The sequence below is a fragment of the Buceros rhinoceros genome, unplaced genomic scaffold (genome assembly GCF_000710305.1).
Source record: "Buceros rhinoceros silvestris isolate BGI_N320 unplaced genomic scaffold, ASM71030v1 scaffold22720, whole genome shotgun sequence".
NCBI lineage: Eukaryota > Metazoa > Chordata > Aves > Bucerotiformes > Bucerotidae > Buceros > Buceros rhinoceros.
The window spans coordinates 392-19,317 of NW_010388251.1; the positions used below are offsets into that span (position 1 = coordinate 392).

Here is an 18,926-nt window from a genome sequence, read left to right on the forward strand (position 1 = left end):
GAGAGATCTTCTCTGGGGATCTTAAGTGAGAAGGAGAAGTCCCTGGACAAAGGGAATTTTTCCGTGGCGGGGTTGATTGGCCACCCACTGGGGAACTTCGTTGAAGCGTTTTCATGGTGGTATGCCAGTTTATAACGAAAGGGTTCATGAGTAGCCTTTACGCTATCTACAGTGTTTGATTGCACTTTAAGGCACGTAAATACATTGCCCTGCATAAGTAGTATCTCTTTAGATGTTGCTTTCTAAGAACTTTCCATCTCTTTATTTCTTGTAGCTATACTGCATCTAACTAGCTGTAATTTAGCATTTGGGCAGGCTGTTCGGCATTCTTGAATGCCTTTTTCGCTTTTATATCCTAAGCAGAGCATTGCAGCCTGGGCGTCTCTTGCAACGGAATCTTACAACCCAGGAGTCTGAGTGTGGCACTTCCTCCTGAGGCAGGACACTTTGTCCTTATTGACAGTAAACACTGCCTTGCCTAAAAAAGCTGCTCTGAGCTGGGTTGAAAATGGTGTGCTGTGTTAAAGGCTGCTCGGATCCAGTCAGCACTGGTCTGTGGTGTTTCCTACAAGTGATGAGCAGATCAGCCAAGTTCCCTTTGTCCTTCGCATCACAAGTGCTCCGTGTCTCACTTTCTCATTCAGTAAACATAGTCCCTTGGCAGGGAAGCATCACATTGAAAGTAAAATCAGTAGGCTGCCTTTCTCCAAAAGGGGAATTGCATTAAATGCCTTTTCTCCACAATACTTACTTGTTTTTCCCTGCCTTTTCCATTAAGATAATAAAAATAAAGCTGACACTGGTGGGTGGTCTTGTTCAGCCACCATGGACCTGAACTTCAAAGGTTAGTTCAGGATCTGTTGATATACTAAACATGCAATGCCAGTAGCATTTCACATCTGCAACTTTCCTGTCATTGTCTGACACTCCTGAGCCAGGATGATCCTGTTAACTGGGAAAGCTGATGGCATGAAAGTTCTGCATGTGTATATATCCGGTATGAACCTGCCACTTCTAGCTAAAGCCAGTCTAACATCTAGAGCTTCCCCTGGAAAGGATGATCATGCTACAACTGGTGGGAAAAACCCTCTCTTCCTTTCTATAGGAAATACTACTATGCTAAAGTTCCTAGCTTAATTTTAAATTAAACTCTCATTTAAAAATAAGTATTTTTGCCAGCGTTATTAAAACTAATCCTATTTATAGATCTGAAAGTCTCACTTAGAATCTCTTTTCATTTCTATGAAAAGCAAAAAGGGATTTCAGTACAACAGATTTTGAAGGAAGTAATGCTTTTCAGTCTTATCAGACTAGGAGAAATGAATGCCACATTAGCTTCCTTCCGTCTTACTCCTCTTCATTATGCAGAAGATGTATTTTGAACACCCAGAACTGTTTAAAGTACGTTTCCAAAATTCAGAAACCAAACCAAACTGGAGGAAGTGACTCAGTAACAAACGGGTTTTTACATCATGCAAAAGTTCTTCTTCAACAATAGGCTGTTCAGCAAAATAATAACCTTATTTTATATGCCTCTCTTGTCCTTTCTGAAATTCAGGTAGATCTAAAGCTTGGTTTAACCAGTCCTCTAATCAAGGGAGCAGGGTAGGAAACTGATGCTGTGGGTGGATGTAACACATGGAAGTGTTACAAACTAGAATTAAAAGAAAAATTCCTGGTTTGATTTTGACAACGTAGATATTATTGTTCACTTCTTCCACTGCACATGCTTAAAATCTTCCACTTGTCAGTTCACTTCTGTTTTTTCATCTCTGTGGGCATAGGGCGGGCTGTTCTGCATGTTGGTTCAGTTTTCACATTGGCACCTTTCTTATCTCTGAAATATTTCAGTTTAATAAGAAATTATGTAAACAGAATTTTTCATGCAATTTTGCAGACCAGATTGTCTGCAAAATGCGTCTCGTCACTAAGTGCAAGCAAAAAGTCAGGAGATTTTTGTGGTCTGCTCAAGTATAAGGTCCATTCCATCTGCCCTTGGAAATGGCTGTACCTCTTCAAAGCTGCAGTTCCGTTGGGTATGAGTCCTTACAGTCTGCCCCAACTTAGTGAACCTAAACTTAGGCCTGGTCACAGAAAGGCATGTGATAGATAAGCAGAACTCCGTATAATTGCTTTCCTTGTCTTTAAGCTGTTGGTCTTCTGCTTTATATTGTTTTGAGGTGGTTTCAGAAAGGTTCTTCAAGTAGAATGTGTTAGTGCCTTCTAGGCTCTAAAGCAGCATGTGATATGTGATAATGTAGTCTTGAACAACTAGCGCCGCTGTCTCGGTCTCCCTCCCCAGCTCCTCCAAACTAACATGCGTCTAAAGTCATTTTGAGTTGAACCATACAGCAGGGGTTTTTTTTAATGACCTCGTAAGTCTTTACAGAATTTATTACATTTTTTCAAGAAAGATTTCTCAGATATGTAAAGGAATTTCTGGCTGTACAGGTCTGACCAGAGTGGTCAGTAGCCCTTTGCTTTGCTTCACCAGTCCTCCAGTGTTCAAGTCCCAGGTTCATTCAAAAGCCATCTATGCCAGATGTGGAGCAGGGACTCTATGTTAATATTCTGTGTTTTGTGTAAATGTCATAACAAACGGACTACTTCAGTTTTACTGTGTAAGGGTTTTTTTACTTTGTTTTTACTCTCCTGGGTGGGGGGGTAAAAGTTGTTCTTGCTAGTGAAGAATGAAAATACTCAGTCTCGCACTTGCGCAAATTTGCTTTTGACTTGGGTTGGTTTTTTTGGTTTGGTTTTGTTTTTGTAAAGTTGCATATCTGAAGTACATTCTTCCAATGGCAGCCATGAAGCAGGATTATATAGAATTATTTTTGAGGGGAAAAAAAACCCTACTAATTTTCTTGTAATCGATTATTAAGATGAACTGACTGTTTGATCTCTGTGTTCCATTTAATTTCCTTGTAAAACAACATCATATAAATTTGTAGATGGGTGTGGAGGGGCCTACTGTACAAACAAGGAGTATATATGTGCTTCCTCTCATCAAAATCTTTTCCAACAGAAAATATTTTCCTTTCTCTGTCTTGTTACAGATCAAGCATATGATGGCTTTCATTGAGCAAGAAGCCAATGAAAAGGCTGAAGAAATAGATGCCAAGGTAAAAGTGGAAGTTCAGTGTCAGTAGGCGCAAAAGGAAGACTGCGTCTGACGTCCTGTTCTGATAGATGCAGTCAGAGCAACCCTAGAACTCTGTTGTAAGCTACAGCTTGCTCCACGTTTACTTATTACATAGAGCAAAAAATGGTGCTACCAAATAAAGTTAGTATTTGTTAGCTTTTGACAAATGAAAGTGAGAACTGTTTTTTGATCAGTTTTCTTAGTTGTTCTTAAATATAAAGTTATTCATATGCAAGTTCACTCATTTTTTTAAGCAATCAAGAGAGCTCAGTGGTAATGTGAATAAGTGGAACACCTTCTCCCACCTCCTATACATAAGTTGGCATCACTGAGGGTTAAAGGAGTTCTCTGCATAATTACAAATTCTGCTAAGGTTTGTCACAACAAGCTATTACCAGAAAGTTTAATTTTAATTTTTGCTTGACTTCCATAGTGCATTAGGCAGAAACAGTAGTAGTGAACTAAAGCAGCAGTGCTAGTAATCGTGCACGAGCATTCATACATGTACCAAAATGATAAAAGATGAAAGTTAAACTGGTTGAATTATGTTGGTGAAAGTTTGTTTGTAAACAGGTTCATAACCCAATCTATACCTGTGTAGCAACCTGCAGACTTTGTTCTAGATGTGCTTTAGTTGGTATCCTGGGGAACTAAAACATGAATTTATATATATAAGGCATGAGTTATGAGAATTACTTGCAGAATTCTTCACTTAGCTTAAGCCACAAGAAACCTGGTGATAGAATATAGATGTTTATTAAAGAAGGGTTAATGTTGCTTTACAGAACTAACAATCTGCATTATACTTTGTTAGTATTGGACTCAGTATATGTATTACTAACATTTAATCTCCCTTAAACACTTGGATCTACGCAAATAATTGCTTAATACCAAAGCAGGTACTCCTGATGATCTGCAAACAGAAGTCAAGAGTTGAGATTGGATTCTGAGGTATAAATAGGAAAATTTACCATGTGTTTTCACATGCTGGCTAGGCTGTATAAAACGAAGTTGTAGCTCTACTATCACTATTCTTGTGTAAGAATTGCTTAAAGTAATGAAGTCCATGGACACTAAAGGCTGAATAACTTGATTTAGGTAGAATCTCATGTAGCCAGAAAAGAGACTGTTTCTATAAAACCAATTCAGACCTGAAGCTTGGATAACGTATGAGTCTTGCTTAACAGTTTATAATATATAAATCAGGTAATTTTGTGCCTGAGGAACAAATTCTGCAAGAAAACGTGTCTGATAAAATAAGCTGTATCTTAGTTAGCAAGGTTCTAGTTCAGCAGAACACATCCTGACCTCCCTTTGACTTGAGTACTGACTGAAATGTTTTGTTTATATGGAACCATAAACTGTATCAGCCTAGCTTGTCTATGAAAGTGCTCTGAAAGCATGGCTGTTTCATTCTGATTCTGTTTTTTTTAGCCCATGGAATCAATTTCCACTTCAGTTATTTAATTTTTACTGTAGGCAGAAGAAGAATTCAACATTGAGAAGGGTCGCCTTGTTCAGACACAAAGGCTGAAAATCATGGAGTATTATGAAAAGAAGGAGAAACAAATTGAACAGCAAAAGAAAATGTAAGTTGCTTAGGTTAGTTTGCTGACGTCAGAGCCTGAGTTCTCGTTTTCTAGCTAAGTTTATACAAAACTGTTTTTCCCTGGCAAATAGGCAAACTGTACCTGATATATTCAGTTCTAATTATGAGTTTCTCATTTTTCCCAGAGAGAAATTATCGAAGGCGAGCTACAGTAGTATAACTGCTAGGATCTGTGGTGAAAAAGTTCTGTTTTTATCTATGTAGTTAAGGTCTAGAACTCTACCCTGGTCTGTTACTCTGGGAGAAATGATCATGTCAGTTTTAGTTTTGAGGGTCGGGGTTCTGCATTGTAATCATTTGTGCAAGTTCATAAAGAGATTCAAACAGGTGAGCAGGCTTTGTTATTAAATATTGTAGTATTGTTGTCTTTAAATGTAAAGTATAGAGTTAAATATTGCGGTTCTGTCAGAGAGATGGATTGATTGAACTTCATTGTGCACCTTGCAGTCAGATGTCCAACCTGATGAATCAAGCAAGACTGAAAGTCCTCAAAGCACGGGATGACCTTATTGCAGTGAGTATCTCTGTAGTGAAGACACAGAGGTTCTATTTCTACCGTGTAACCATCATGTTTGTAACCATTCTCTAAAGAAAAATATTTGTGATTGAGTTATGTTTGCTTCAACATAAAGAAATGGCTTTCCCAGCTGCTCTGAAAAGTAGTTAAGGATTCAGTCCAGCTTTGCTAATCTGCTTTAGCTTATTTTCACAGTTTCTGTTACCTGCTCTTTCAAAGAAATACAGTTCTCTGACAGGAACATTGCAGGCAGCACTGTATCTATCAGGTGGCCAATAGCTCAGAGAGCAGGAAATCTCAATTGCATGTTGGTAGAATTTTGAAGTTCTGTTTGCCTGAAGCAACATTTATGCATTAAAGCTGGCATGGCTTAAGCAAATGGGCTTAAACCACCCCGAACCAGGTGTTTCTGTCTCCTTTATTGGCCCCCAGTAAATGTTTGATTCTTGTTCTAGGAGGTCAGAATTCTGTGTGGTGACGTATAGGGTGAGTGATCATTTATCAGGGCTAGCTACATTTAGTCTTAGTTCAGGGTTACTGTTTTGGTCTTGCACTATGTGAAGTTCATTCTCATTCTGGTCGTTGTAGAGGTTGCAGGTTTCCTTTTATCTCTTACCCTGTCTCAGAAGCAGTTTGAGTGTTCTACATTCTGCTAGGTGGTGCTGTTGAGCTATCGGAAAAACTGAGATCTGTGGATGTGAAAAATAAAAAAAATTGCATAATGTTCAAGTTGATGCTACCATGAAAAAGGGGAGTTAGCAGAAGAAAGTCACCAGTTTATTGATTCTTTAAACCGAGTTTCAAACTTTAGATTGTATTCACGGTGAGAAGGAAGGTGGGTGGCTAAAGAGCTAACTCTGTTGTGATAGTCTCTGCTGGGTAATCTCTTCCTCATTTATCAGCTGACTCAACCTCATGCTTCTGAGTAATGCGTAGCACTGTTCCTCATTTTAAAACATTTTAAGTCACATGCTGCTAGCTCCTTCTTCCCTTATCAGATCTTTGGCCTCTTCCATGAACAAGAGGGATGAGCAGTTCCAGAAATGCTGTGTTACTCTGGGGTGGACAGTATAACTAGGTGTGACCATGACATTAAATTGTGATAGTCTAATATCCTAGTACTGATTGGGTTAACATGCGCTCTTCTTTGAAACACTATGAAGCAGAACAGTAAAGAAAGGTTTTTACCAAATCATGGACTTTATCTGAAGTAATTTTGATGGTTGAGTTCTAGGAGCTGTGTTTGAGTTGATTCAAATTTCTTAAAAATTCAAACCCATCTAATACTGATTTGCTGAATAAAGATTATCAAAACCAGCTACTTCAAATTAAAAATAAGCTCTTGCTTTTAAATTTTGACTTGCACTTACTAACCATTAAATACCTAACATGAATATTGTTTGATGGAAAGATAGATTAGATTTCTTTGCTCAACCACAAAGCTGAAAAATATTATTTGAACAACTTTATTAGTTTACAGTTAGGCAATGATTTACAGCATGTTTAGTTTGTCTCTGTGAATCAGTATTTTAAGTACTATCCTTTTACTACTGAGGTCTCGCTTTTCCATGAAAAAGGAATTATTGTCAGGTTATAATGGGTTCAGATCAGGGCAGGGAGAAGGGAACTGTTTGGAAAGGATATTGTGCCATGCACAGAGATGGAGGTCTAGCTTGGATGAACACCAGCTGGAGTGTACATTTATGTGTTGGCAGGGTGTGATAGCTATAATAGGAGTACAGAAAGTTGGTAGGCATGAAACCAAATGCCAAACAGATGGGTTCTGCTGATCTGATTTCTTCTGAACACAGGATTTGCTGAATGAGGCCAAGCAGAGACTTGCCAAGGTGGTGAAGGATACTGCCAGGTACCAGACACTGCTGGACGGACTAGTTCTACAGGTAAATATTTAAAATGTAAACAATAGATGATCACAGCCCTCTCCTCCTAGGTGTCTTTCTTCAAAATAACTCACTGGAAGTTACAGGTGTATTGGAGTCTGGATCAAATGTTGCTGAGTGATCTTTGAGTTTTAAACATCACTTCTGCTGTATCTATCAATATTGAATTCTGAACAGATAAGGTTGCAACTTATTTTGAGGTGTAAAAGCTGGTATACCAAGCAGCAGTTCCATTATACACTTTGAGCTTCTGTAGTCATTAGGTAGTTGAAATGCACCTTTGGCAAAAGCTGTTTCTCCAAACCTAGAAGTCAGGAGTTATCTGCCTTTAAAAGCTTGTCAGCATTTGAGGCTTAAGTCCTGGCTTTGACAAATTTACGGTAGTATGGCATACATCTGTGACAGACATGTAAAGCAGAAATCAAAGCTTTGCGTACCTCGAGTACCACCCTCAAGCGCCAGAAATTAACTGCTGAAAAACCAGCTTTGGTTAGGGTCAGTCATACAATCACTAGTGCCACCTCCTGGAATGAATTAGTCCCGTTACTGTAAACGCAGTAGCCAGACACCAGGTCTCCTGTCAGCAGTTTGATGGCGAAGTTTTAACAGTGTTTCTTACCAGCTTGTGCTTCCAATTCAGTGTTGTTTCTTTATCACGCTTATGTCTGGTGTTGCGGTACATCAAACAAACCTGTCTTGCTCTTGCAAGCTGGCTACATCTATCTTGGCTCGTTATATTTGAGCCAATTAGGGATCTATGCTCATCAGTACTCGCAGTTGGGCTAGACTGGAACTAAACCGATTTTATTATATTCTCATGTATTACTACAGGAACTGCAAGGCAGGAGTTATTAGAACAGGCATCTTAAACTACTGCATGTCTTCTCCAAGAGCTGTATAGGAGAATGTCAGCTTGGCTGCTTGCTCGGTCATCTTAGACAGCAGTAATCCTTGTGCATACATATATGTTGTCTGGACAACTCCATCCAAATAGTTACAAATATAAAAGTACAAATAGTTAGTTGTGCTTGAGTTCCAAACTTGAAGCCAACAAACACATAACCCATAGGTGTAGGCTCTCTCCCAGATATTGGTGCGGACATCTCAGAATGTCTGCATGAGGTAAACTTGTGGGTGAAGAACTAAATAAAAGAGGCTAATACTGTCAGGTTTTGGTTTTCAGACTGATCAGCTTTGTTATGTTTTGGGGGTTAAATAATTATAAGACAAATAAAATGTTGACTTTCTGATACTGTAATGGTTATCTTGTGCAGGGATTCTACCAGCTGCTTGAGCCCAGAATAGTTGTTCGGTGCAGGAAGCAGGATCTCCCTTTGGTTAAGGTAAGACACCTGGGATAGTTTGGCAGTGTCCTGCTCACAAAGGCTGGGACCTGACTGCAGGTATTTGCTGCTCAGATCCCATCTGTGTGACATGAAAACAAGCTTTTTGCTGCACTTCCGCTGCAGACGCAATTCAAGAGAACAAGTAGGCTTCTCAAGTTGGGGATCATTTGCTTTCTTGCTTGGATATTACCTAGGAAACTTCAGCCATTGCTACAATATTAAGAATAATAATTGGCACAAAAGCCATACTGAAATAAATTTGCTTAATTAAAAAGAGGCCTCAATCCCTTCACTTTATTACTACAAATGACTGAGTGTTCAAACCCAAGTGGTGTGCTAGTAATCGTCAATGCTAACTGGAGGTTTATGTTCTATCCTAGACTGCTGTACAGAAGAGCATTCCCATCTACAAAAATGCCACGAAAAGAGAGGTGGATGTTCACATTGACCAAGACAACTTCCTGCCAGAAGACATGTAAGGAAAATGGGAGTCTTTTATACAGAGCACTAACTTAATGCAGCTTTTCAAGCCACACCTCCTACTAGTACAGCCTTGGAAAATTATATATGGAATATCCTCACAGTGTGTCTGCTACTGTTCTAGCAGAATTTGGCATTCCTTTGTGTTAATCAAACACAGGCTGCAGTTACCTCCCGTCAATCACTGTCTTAACCAAAAATGTCAATAGTAAGTTTTGTGCAACCTCCAGCCTGATTCACACTACTGAAGTAGAGAAGAGCTGTAGGTAGGAACTTAACTGACTTGGTTTTTCAGAGAGAAAATATGGATGTAGCCATGCTTTCTGTCTCAGCACAAGGCCAATTGAGTCATAAGTTGCTGCAGGATAATCACTTGACGGTGTTTGTGTCTGCTGTGTCTGCAAGACTGTTTCCATATAGTATGATAAAGAGCATGGCACAAAGCTGTCTGTTCTGATAGTCTTTATGTCCGGGCCAGCAAACAACTCTTTCAGCACTCTTCCTCACTTCTCAAAATCCAAAAGCTGTCTATTAATAAAATGTGGAGTCTGAGACTGTTTTGAAGTGACAAATTCCATAGCTCCACTTGCATTTAGATCATGGTAATGAGGACCCTTCTATGTAGCTGTGGTCTCTGATAACTTCAAAGATGCTTTGCACTGCTGCTTCTGCTGCTTCGCTGGATCACTTTGTGCTGATTCCTATTAAGACATGATTAAAAAAGGTGGTTTTTTTAGAAAATAAAAAACTTATGTTTTATGACTTGCCTATAGGCGCTGATTTGGGATAGTATCTCTGCCACATTCCGACTTTGAGATGTACCATGAATTTCACAGATTTTTTTTTTTTCCCTTTCTAGTGCTGGAGGTGTTGAAATCTTTAACAGTGATGGTAAAATTAAGGTTTCCAACACCCTGGAAAGTCGGCTGGACCTTGTAGCCCAGCAGGTGAGTTTCTCATACAGCCGAGGTGAATAGTTTTGTCTTGTAGTTAAATCCTAATGTTTCCAATGTGTAAATGCCACAATAGCCTGTGGGATCAGACTTCAACATGGATGACAAAGTTATTTTTGAAAGGAAATAAGCAAATTACCTACTGTTTGTACTTCTCTACAACAAGCATGGCTCTTCACAGAATGATGCCTTTTGAATTAAGCATGAGCATAAAACTCTGGACATTATGATACCAAAAGACTTATTAGGATTCATGGCAGGCCGGGTGTTGAAGTGCTGAGGCTAACTTGAATTACTGAAGCCAGCTTGAATACTAGAAACTTTGGCCAAGACCTATTTTACCCTAGTAGAAAACACTAGCTCTGGCATCTCTTTCTCAGCCTTTAAGTCTGTAGAGCAGCCTGCAGCGTGTCAGAAGTCTTCAGAAAACTCAGATGAATTGACTGGATAATGTTGAAGCCTAGCCTTGCTGTCACACTGTGCCGGCAATGAGGAGTGCTCAGCAATTGTATTGCCTGTTGCATATGTAACTGATGTACTCTTTCTCAACAGATGATGCCAGAAATCAGGGTGGCTCTCTTTGGTGCTAATGCCAACAGGAAGTTTTTGGACTAAACCTCTGTGAGAAAAGGTGGGATCTCTTCCACTGCCATACTCAAGGGGATGCAAAAGCATCTGCTAATTTAAAATCTTGAAATATAACATTACCTTGTCATCCAATATCTGTTCTTCAGTGGAATAATTTTGCATACCTGCTGTGCTTAGCCTCTCTACTTGTGGTTAGAATGTATTGCTCAAAGGATATGAAGACATACATATTCATCCAGCAGTGACGCTAGAACACGGAGGCGTTTGGGCTCTTGGCTTTCCTCGCACTGTTGTGGCTCTATAAAGACAAGTGATCCGTTTAGGGTCACTCTCTTTGCTTTTGCCACGTTTCTTTCCAGTTATCTAATTGTGAAGTAAATTACTATGCTGCCGATGGGAAATCCCGTTTCAGGTCTTCAGTGTTAGAGAGGGCATGCATTCCTTCCAAGGGTTAGCAGTTCATGTTACTTGGTCAGGCATTTTTCTGTTCTGTATATGTGATTTAAAGAAAAAAAAAAAAAGCCTGAGCCTGTAAAACTATTTATTAAAATAAAAATGTGTGTGTCTATGAAGTTCTTTGTAGCTTCTCTCTGGGGAATTGGCAGCAGCCTTTGAAAAGAGGGTTTGTGTGTATAAGGACTTCCTACTTGAAGGCTGCATGTGGTAACCGTTCTCTGAAACTAGAATTCGAGTGCATGGAGTACTGTCAAGTGATACGCTCGAGTAATGCTGGATTGTAGGCAAGCCTTTTAGGACTCTAGGACGAGCGTTATTCTTCCTAAAAAATGGGTCAGTAGTTTTGCTCCCTCATTCTTTCACAAGAGAGAGCTAGAGCAACACAACTGCACTAGTTAGATATGACAAATACAATCCATGTCCACTTACAGGTTGGTTGCTTCTGTGCAGGAGACCCAGACCATACTCCTTTAGTAACTGGGATTCAGGACTTGAGGAACAACAGCTGACTGTTGACACTGTTCTCTTTATTGTTAGTAACCGTTAAATTAATTAACAGTAGCTTAACTGTCTTCATTACCTAACCTGTTAAGTTTTATTAATGCTTACTTCTCCTTCACTTCTGCAGTGATGATTAGTATTGTCTCCACCTTCTGTGGTGCAGGACAGAAAAGTTCTTGAGGTGACTTTTCAGATGACAAGTCTCTGCCAGAATCCCTGACTCTTCATGTTACTAGTGCTTGATTCTGAAACTTATTTCATGGAAATAAGAAACTGCTCAAGAGAATTGCTGCTTGCATATGTTTTGAAATCACTTTATCGAAGTATTGCAGAGATTCAGGAATGGTAGGAGTTTTACATTGTGCCATGAAGAATACTTTCCAAGCTGCAGCACACTGCTTTATTAACCTAAAGCTCTTTCTTGTCAAGGTGAGGTGCACACCCTCATGTAAAGTCAAGTCTCTAAATGTTAGATAAGTCTTTCACTGCCTCATTTCTCTAAAATGGAGATGGACTGCTAAGAAAATTCTGAGTCCAAACTTACTTAATTTTTTTTTATTTCCACTTGCAAAGCAAGAATCTTTAGCAAGGTTGGTGGAGAGGTTTTGTTGCTTTACTGCTCCTTGCTGTTGCATTTAGGTACCAGTTCTTGTTTTGCACATAGATGCTTTATAGTATTTATTCTTTTAGTGCTTTGCTTTTCAATACATGGTTCTGTGACTGGGCAATAAATGTATCTGGAGTTAAGTCCTAGTTTTTCTAGATTTTTTTCATAAAGTTCAGAGCTTTCATCTTTACAGCTGTTCATGATCAAGCTTCCTGACTAAGCACTGGGCTCTGGTTTTGTGATACGACTGTAGTGAAGGAAAAGCCTTTGCATGTGCATGCTGAACTGTGGTGTCTTGGTTCAAACAGTACTTTTTGGGACAGATTTGTTTTGGTCCTTTCTGATAGTTTCATCGAGCTCGTGAATAGGCTCTCTGCCAGTGCTTTGGAAATGCAGTTGAAATTACGTGGACCCTTATTTTCTCTACAGCTAGGGCTGGGAACAGAAACTCGAAACACTGAAACAGAGTTCAACATATGGAAATAAACCATAGGGGGATGAGACGAGGAGTCTTTGGTAGATGACATGCACTATGAATATTTGCTCCAGCGCTCAGTGAAAACACTTCGAACAGGTCATCTGTAAGGAGGTGAATGGCCCAGGTTTGACCATCATCATTTGAAAGTAGCTACTGATTCCCTTTTAAAACTGAGACAGGCAATGGTATAATGCATGTAGATGAAGTCACAGGCAGGATAAGCTAAAGGTCAGGACACAGAGGCAGATGGCTCTGTACTTCATTCTGCAGTGATGAGCTAAATTACAACATTATCTTCAGGTAGGTTTTGTTCAGTAAAAATATTGTCTTAGAAGTTACCAAAACTTTCTCTGGTACCAGTGACATAAACATGCTTGGCTGTGACAAAAAGGGATTCTTTGTACAGGGTCTGATGGACTGCTGCTTTCGTGAAATAGCAAGATCTTCAGAAATCTAGATCTTGTATGTGTTTGAAAAACGAAATAACAACTCACTTGACTGTGGAGCTATTGGTGGAAGATATTTGAGTTGATATTTAGCATTTCCTTTCCTCTGTTAGTTTTGTATATTCTTTTTTATTTTCTTATGCAAAGAAGAGGAAGAACTAATCATCACTGTCATAACTGCATGCAAATATTAGCAACCTCAAGAGTGTATTTAGTGTTAGTCATTCACTTGGGCAGCAGTGATTCAAAGCAGGTCCTCAAGAAATGGCCCAAACACTTGATGTATATTGCGTCTGAATTCTGAGGTGAGGGGTTTAGTACCACCTGCCCCACCACAAGCTGACCGAAGCACTTCTGCTTACTCAGTTTATTAGTAGAATTGCAGGCACCCTTAGCTTGAGCCATGTCTGCTGGGACAGGAACTTCCTGCTGCACCAACAGTTCTGTGCAAGTGTGTTACAGGAAAGCACTGATTAATTTTAATCTTGAGACAGCCAGATGAGAAAACCGAATTACAAGAAATGGTGTCTGGATTACCTGCAACATTGTTGTCCTCAGCCCAGGTAATAGAGCATTGTTGCAGCAGTGTTTTATTATTTGGACTGTACTGCTGATTTAAGCAAATGAAGTAGGATGCACATTTTTTTCCCTTGCTGATTTACCTGGTAACCTAGGGCAAATCAATGAGGGTATTGATCTTTATTCATCTTTGTATAAGCATGCAACATACTCCAGCTGGGTATGGTAAAAAAGCCCTCAGCCAGGTCAGCACATTAAGAAACTGGACAAATACAGGGGACAAAGGAGGCATTAAATCAGTCTGCAGGTAGAAGAATTAAGCTGTGATGGGAGAGGCAAGCAGCACAGATTAATGGAGCTGCTTCTGTCTACTGCTGGAAAAAGAGTTAGGGAAGTAAATAGATAATGTTGCACTTGTTCTGCACAGTTGGCAATGGAAAATTTAAGAGCGGGTTTGACACTAAGTGATCAGCAGAGGACTTAAAATGTTACTGCACATCTGAGTCAGAACCCCTTTTTTAGTATTTAGTTTTCACACTGAGAGGTATTAACATTAATCAGAGAGACACATGCTGCGTGAATGATCCCTGGAGGTGCGCTCAAGTGTCAAGGTGAGAGGAAGACTGGAAGAAAACAACCAGAAAGTACCGAGGCCTCGATGTCTTTATTAAGCCAGTAACAGTTGATAAAGCTATAACTTCTGAGAGGGAGCTCTGAGCTGGCTGTCAGGGGTGAGTGCTACCCATCAGAAGGCTGGTGGTGACAGAGTGAGCGTGCTGCGGGGAGGCTGTTGAAGTGCCCAGCTCCCTGCCGAGAGCCAGTCTTGGAGAAAAACACGGCCGTGTTTCCACAACAAGCCTTGTCAAAAGCTAGCAATGAGAATCCAGCTTTTGGGTGAATCCTGCCATGAAGGGCCTGCTGCAGGCCTTTGGGTGCTCACTGGGGGCAAGCTGGCAGAAAGAGGGTACCTTGCTTGTTGCCTGCCCCTGTCCTGACCTGCTGATGTTAGCAAGGAGTGGGAAATAAATAAATAACAGAAAAATATGCATCCCTGTTGGAAAATGGAAGAAGACTGTTAGGTCATACCTTAAACAAACCAACAGCATATGCAGTAGCATGAGGCTAAACCCATCTCCACTGACCCACAGCCTGTGCCTAAAATAGTCTGGGAGATTAAGATAAAATCACCCATTTACTTAATTCCAAAGAAACTGCAGTAAATGAGGAACAGAAAAAATTGGAAATAAAAACGAACTACCCCAGAGGAAAAGTCAAACAAAAAAATTTTCCTTGGTTAAGTGAACTCTGAGCTAGGAAGGAAAGACTTGAGACTACAGAAAGCAGCTTGGCAAAAGGAGCTTAGCCTGAAGCAAGAGCCCAGACAGGCTGCAGCGCGGTTTGGCTATGTTTGCCGTTCGATACAGGCAGCTCAGAGGGGCAGGTGGGGGCCCCCCATCCTGCCTCTCAAGCGTGTTCACAGGGAACAGGCCATGACAAGAAGGCTCTTCCAGGGCTGGGAAGTTCCTGATGCTCCCAGCCAAGGTAGGGCTGGCTGGGAAACCCGTATCTGTCTTCCTAGGCATCTCTTTCAGAGCATCCCATGCCACTTCTCTGGCTTTGCTTTAGAGAAAGCAATGAATGCATCTGTACAGGAGCATTCTCAGGTTCAGAAATATACTGACAATGTGCCAAAAAAAGTAATTTCCCAGCCCACGTTGCATGATGGAAATCAAAAGCTGTGGAAATCAAGGCTACCACATTATGTCATGTAGTACAAGGCTGATGTGTTGTGAGAGACTACATAGTGACACTATTAAGGGTGGCCCCGCCCATCATTTCTGAAGGACTTTTCCCACTTTGTGTCCAAGAATGTTGGCATGAGGTCAGCTCCTTTTTCCAGACAGTCCCTGGCCCACACGTCCCCTACCTAAACACTAAGTGACTGCACATACCCAGCCTAGTACCAGCTGCAGCCTCGGGGCTGTTCAGGATCCTGGATTTCATCTTACCACGTGCCAGTGACAGAAATATCCTTATTTTTCACATGAAGCCATTCGGTAGAAGTCTTTAAACAGAGGGACTGGAAAACCATTGGGTTTCTGAGTGGCTTTGACTTCATAGCACAAACCTCTAAGATCTAAAAGATTTGTTGCCTCCCGAATCAGCTGCAGCGTGTGCAGGAAGCTCACGCTGTCTACTTCATCTCTCCTGGTTACACACATGGGTTCTACAGCCCTCAGTATTAGCAGGGCCGTCTCTCTCCCCACCTGCTGGCCTTCTCCCCTTCATAGGTAGCTGCTGGTATAGACCTGCCACCCATGAGCACCTACAGCTCTTCATGGCTGCAGAGGATCAAATACAGGGGCAGCATCTTGACATCTAGCTGGAAGTGGACAGGAGAAGGTGGAAGCAACTGTTTTAGCTTGCCCTAGCTGGTGGCTGGAACACAAATAAGGGCGAGAGAGACACAATGAAGTATTCCTCGTATTTGGAGAGGCAGTTATCTTTTTCAGAACACTTCTTTCCTCCACACATGCACAGGCTCTACCTGGCTCTCTTGGGACTGTTGCCTGCAGTGCAGTTGTAACACCTTTCTCCCAGCAAAGGTCACTTTTACCCAATAGTCACAGCAACCCTGCAGTGGGGACTCACCACAGACAAAGCCTTCTTGGACACTGGAGAAAGCCCGATGCTTTTCCCTTGGAGGGCTCTGAAAGGAGAAGGGATCCTCACTATCAGCAGCACTAACAGTGCTAGAAGTTAGTCCCAAAGAAACTCTTGAATGGGAGCACATGTAAATTCTTAATCTGTCTAAAACGAAATTATGAGTATTTTTCTGCCATGCACTTGATATTAAGCAGTTCAAGTGCAGCCACTTGTTCCATGCTTTGGCTTTCCACTCCAAACACTTTGAAGGAAGATGGTAGCATCATTAGCCAGGGCTGGGACAGCAGACACCACCCGTGGGCTCTGTGGGGCAGGACTGCGGAGCCCTCACTGAGGCACAAAGAGCTTATTGAGGACAGTGCTTCCTTGCACCAAAGGGATTCGTGACACAGCACCAAGCAACAACCAAGCTGTCTCTTTGTGCCTCCCTGCCCAAAGCAGGTCTCACCCCACACTCCGGGATCTGAATTTCCAGCATCTTCAGCAGAAAAGCAGATTCAGTAAGTCCCAGGTCTTCTCCCAGCTGCTGCCATCTCAACTTTCTGAGAGGACAGCCCAGGCACGACCGCACTGCGGGGACACAGATGGACACATGCACACACCGGGGCACCCTCTGCAAAGTCACTGCTTTCCCAGCGATACTGGCCGCACCCACCCCTGCAATCACAAGCCTCCTCCCTGGTTCCCTGCTCCCAAAATATGCTTCACTTGTGTGCACTAGCCCAAGGCTGCCCAGCAGCAGCAGCGGTTATGGTTTCAAGGCAAAAGAATCCCCAAATGGTCTTAATAGTCCGTATGACAAAAAGAAATTCCATCCTGACATCAGCTGGTGGTTGGCTTTGAGTCACAATGCTCAAGATACCTCTGGGAAGGCTTCTAGCATGTAGAACTGGTGTATGTACTGTTTTATCCTGCTCTTAACCACAGAGGTATTTCCTTTTTCAAATAAATTAAGTGGCTTCTCAGATATCCTGCAATGAGCCCCACAGATTAACAATGTACTGATTAAAAAAGCCTTGTGGCAGATGTGCGTATTATTGGGAGCGCATCGTTTTGGTGCTGGGCTAAACTTGGGTCACTACAGCGAATCATTTAACTCTCTGATGGTTATGCTCTTTACTTAGGTCTGGATGCTGCCCAGACAGGCAAGACTCCACACTACGACCATCAGCCCCACACGCTCCCTGCGTGTTCATGTACTGATGAGTGTTAATTGAACACCCTGGATGATGGGTGATACTGTTGGATCCACAAAGATACTTCCATCTGCACAACACAGCCATCCCCAAGGCTGTACAGTTTACTCATGTATGACATACATGAGCATACATGCTTACTCAGTATGACATACATATGGCAAAAAGACCCAGATGCAATTAAAAATGCATGTGGGCAACCTCATACAAATACCCGCTCCCCCAAAGCCACGCACTGCATTTGTGCCTGTAAAACCAGTGCATTCACTGTGCAGCCTTTGCTAAGTGGGTGCTGCTCCAGTGCAGCAGCAGCTCTTGCAGCCCTCCAGGACTGCCAGTGGGATGATGTGGTGAGAGACAAGACAATGAGAAGGTTGGGTTGATAGCAAAGGCTCCCGCGATGCCTGTGGTGGCCCCTTGGCTACCTTGCAAGTGCTAACTGGGGTGGGAGAAGTCCCCACACAGAAATAGTGCCTAGGAGAAGAAACACTGATGGAGCAACAAGATCTCCCGCAGCATTGCTGGACTTCAGGAATAGGCACATGAGAACCGTTTACACCGAGGACATCCACGTCCTGCCGGTGACAATAAACTGCACAGAGGAAGCTCTGCCATGCAGTGTCCAAGGGGAACCATTCTTGACTAAGAGCATGAGCGCTTCATCACTCATGCTCTAAAATCTTTGCATTTTGAAATTTTCATCCCAGCCTAACAGTGACTACTGCTGCAGTGCAGGTGAGAGGTGCTAACCTATTAAACCAAAATTTACAATGTTACTGCTCCACCTATGTCAAGGCCATGCTGCAGCAGGACTTGGCCGTGGCCTCATCGGCGTTGTGTCAGCAGGCACAAAGTGTTTTCTTTCACCCAACCTGAAGCATTTGCCTTGCTGTTCCTCTAAGTGACTTCTTTCTTGTGAACTCCTCCGGAGTTGTAAATTGGAGCAGCCATCTGGCTTTTTTTCTGTTCTTTATTTAATATATTACTACCATATCTCCCTGCATCTGATCAGTTTTATTGCTCTGTACAAATCATTCCTTTTTCATCTTGTGTTCCCCTTTTTCATTAAGCACCAGCCACGCTCAGTGACTGGAAGGGATGGCTGCATGTGCTGACAGGGTAGCTGGTCTGGAGATGGCTCTTGCTGTGCTGCCATGGTGGAATAGCAGTAGGCTGGTGTCCATCCCCTGGGCCAGAGGCCTTCATAACCCCTGGGAGACAGGCTGGCCACCCTGGGCACCACCATTGCCCCAAACCAGCAGGGAAGCAGGAGGGGTGCAGCTGTGCCTGGTGTCAGCTACGGCTCTGCTGTACCTGCTTCAGCTTTGCTTTCATCTAAAGCAGGCTGGAGAAACACGTGGGGCCACTCACCCCTCTGTCCCCCCACCCCCGGCAGCTATAACTATAGGTTAGCTATAGCTAACCAGCACGGCACGTGCTTTTCCACCCCAACGGCTGGCAGGAGCCTGTCCTCCAGGCAGAAGGTGGCTGTGCTGCACCGTGTGCTGGAGACACAGCAT

The 18,926-nt window shown here is 42.1% G+C and overlaps 1 protein-coding gene across 1 annotated transcript; it reads left to right on the forward strand.

The window, feature by feature from the left end:
• Positions 1 to 508: 508 nt before the first annotated feature.
• ATP6V1E1 (ATPase, H+ transporting, lysosomal 31kDa, V1 subunit E1) lies at positions 509 to 11,106 on the forward strand. The gene is made up of 9 exons (XM_010145338.1): positions 509 to 571; positions 3,057 to 3,122; positions 4,622 to 4,731; positions 5,199 to 5,265; positions 7,080 to 7,169; positions 8,444 to 8,512; positions 8,896 to 8,990; positions 9,855 to 9,942; positions 10,501 to 11,106. Exons 1-9 carry the CDS (start codon positions 509 to 511, stop codon positions 10,561 to 10,563), a joined length of 711 nt encoding a protein of 236 aa, XP_010143640.1. The 3' UTR covers positions 10,564 to 11,106.
• Positions 11,107 to 18,926: the final 7,820 nt, after the last annotated feature.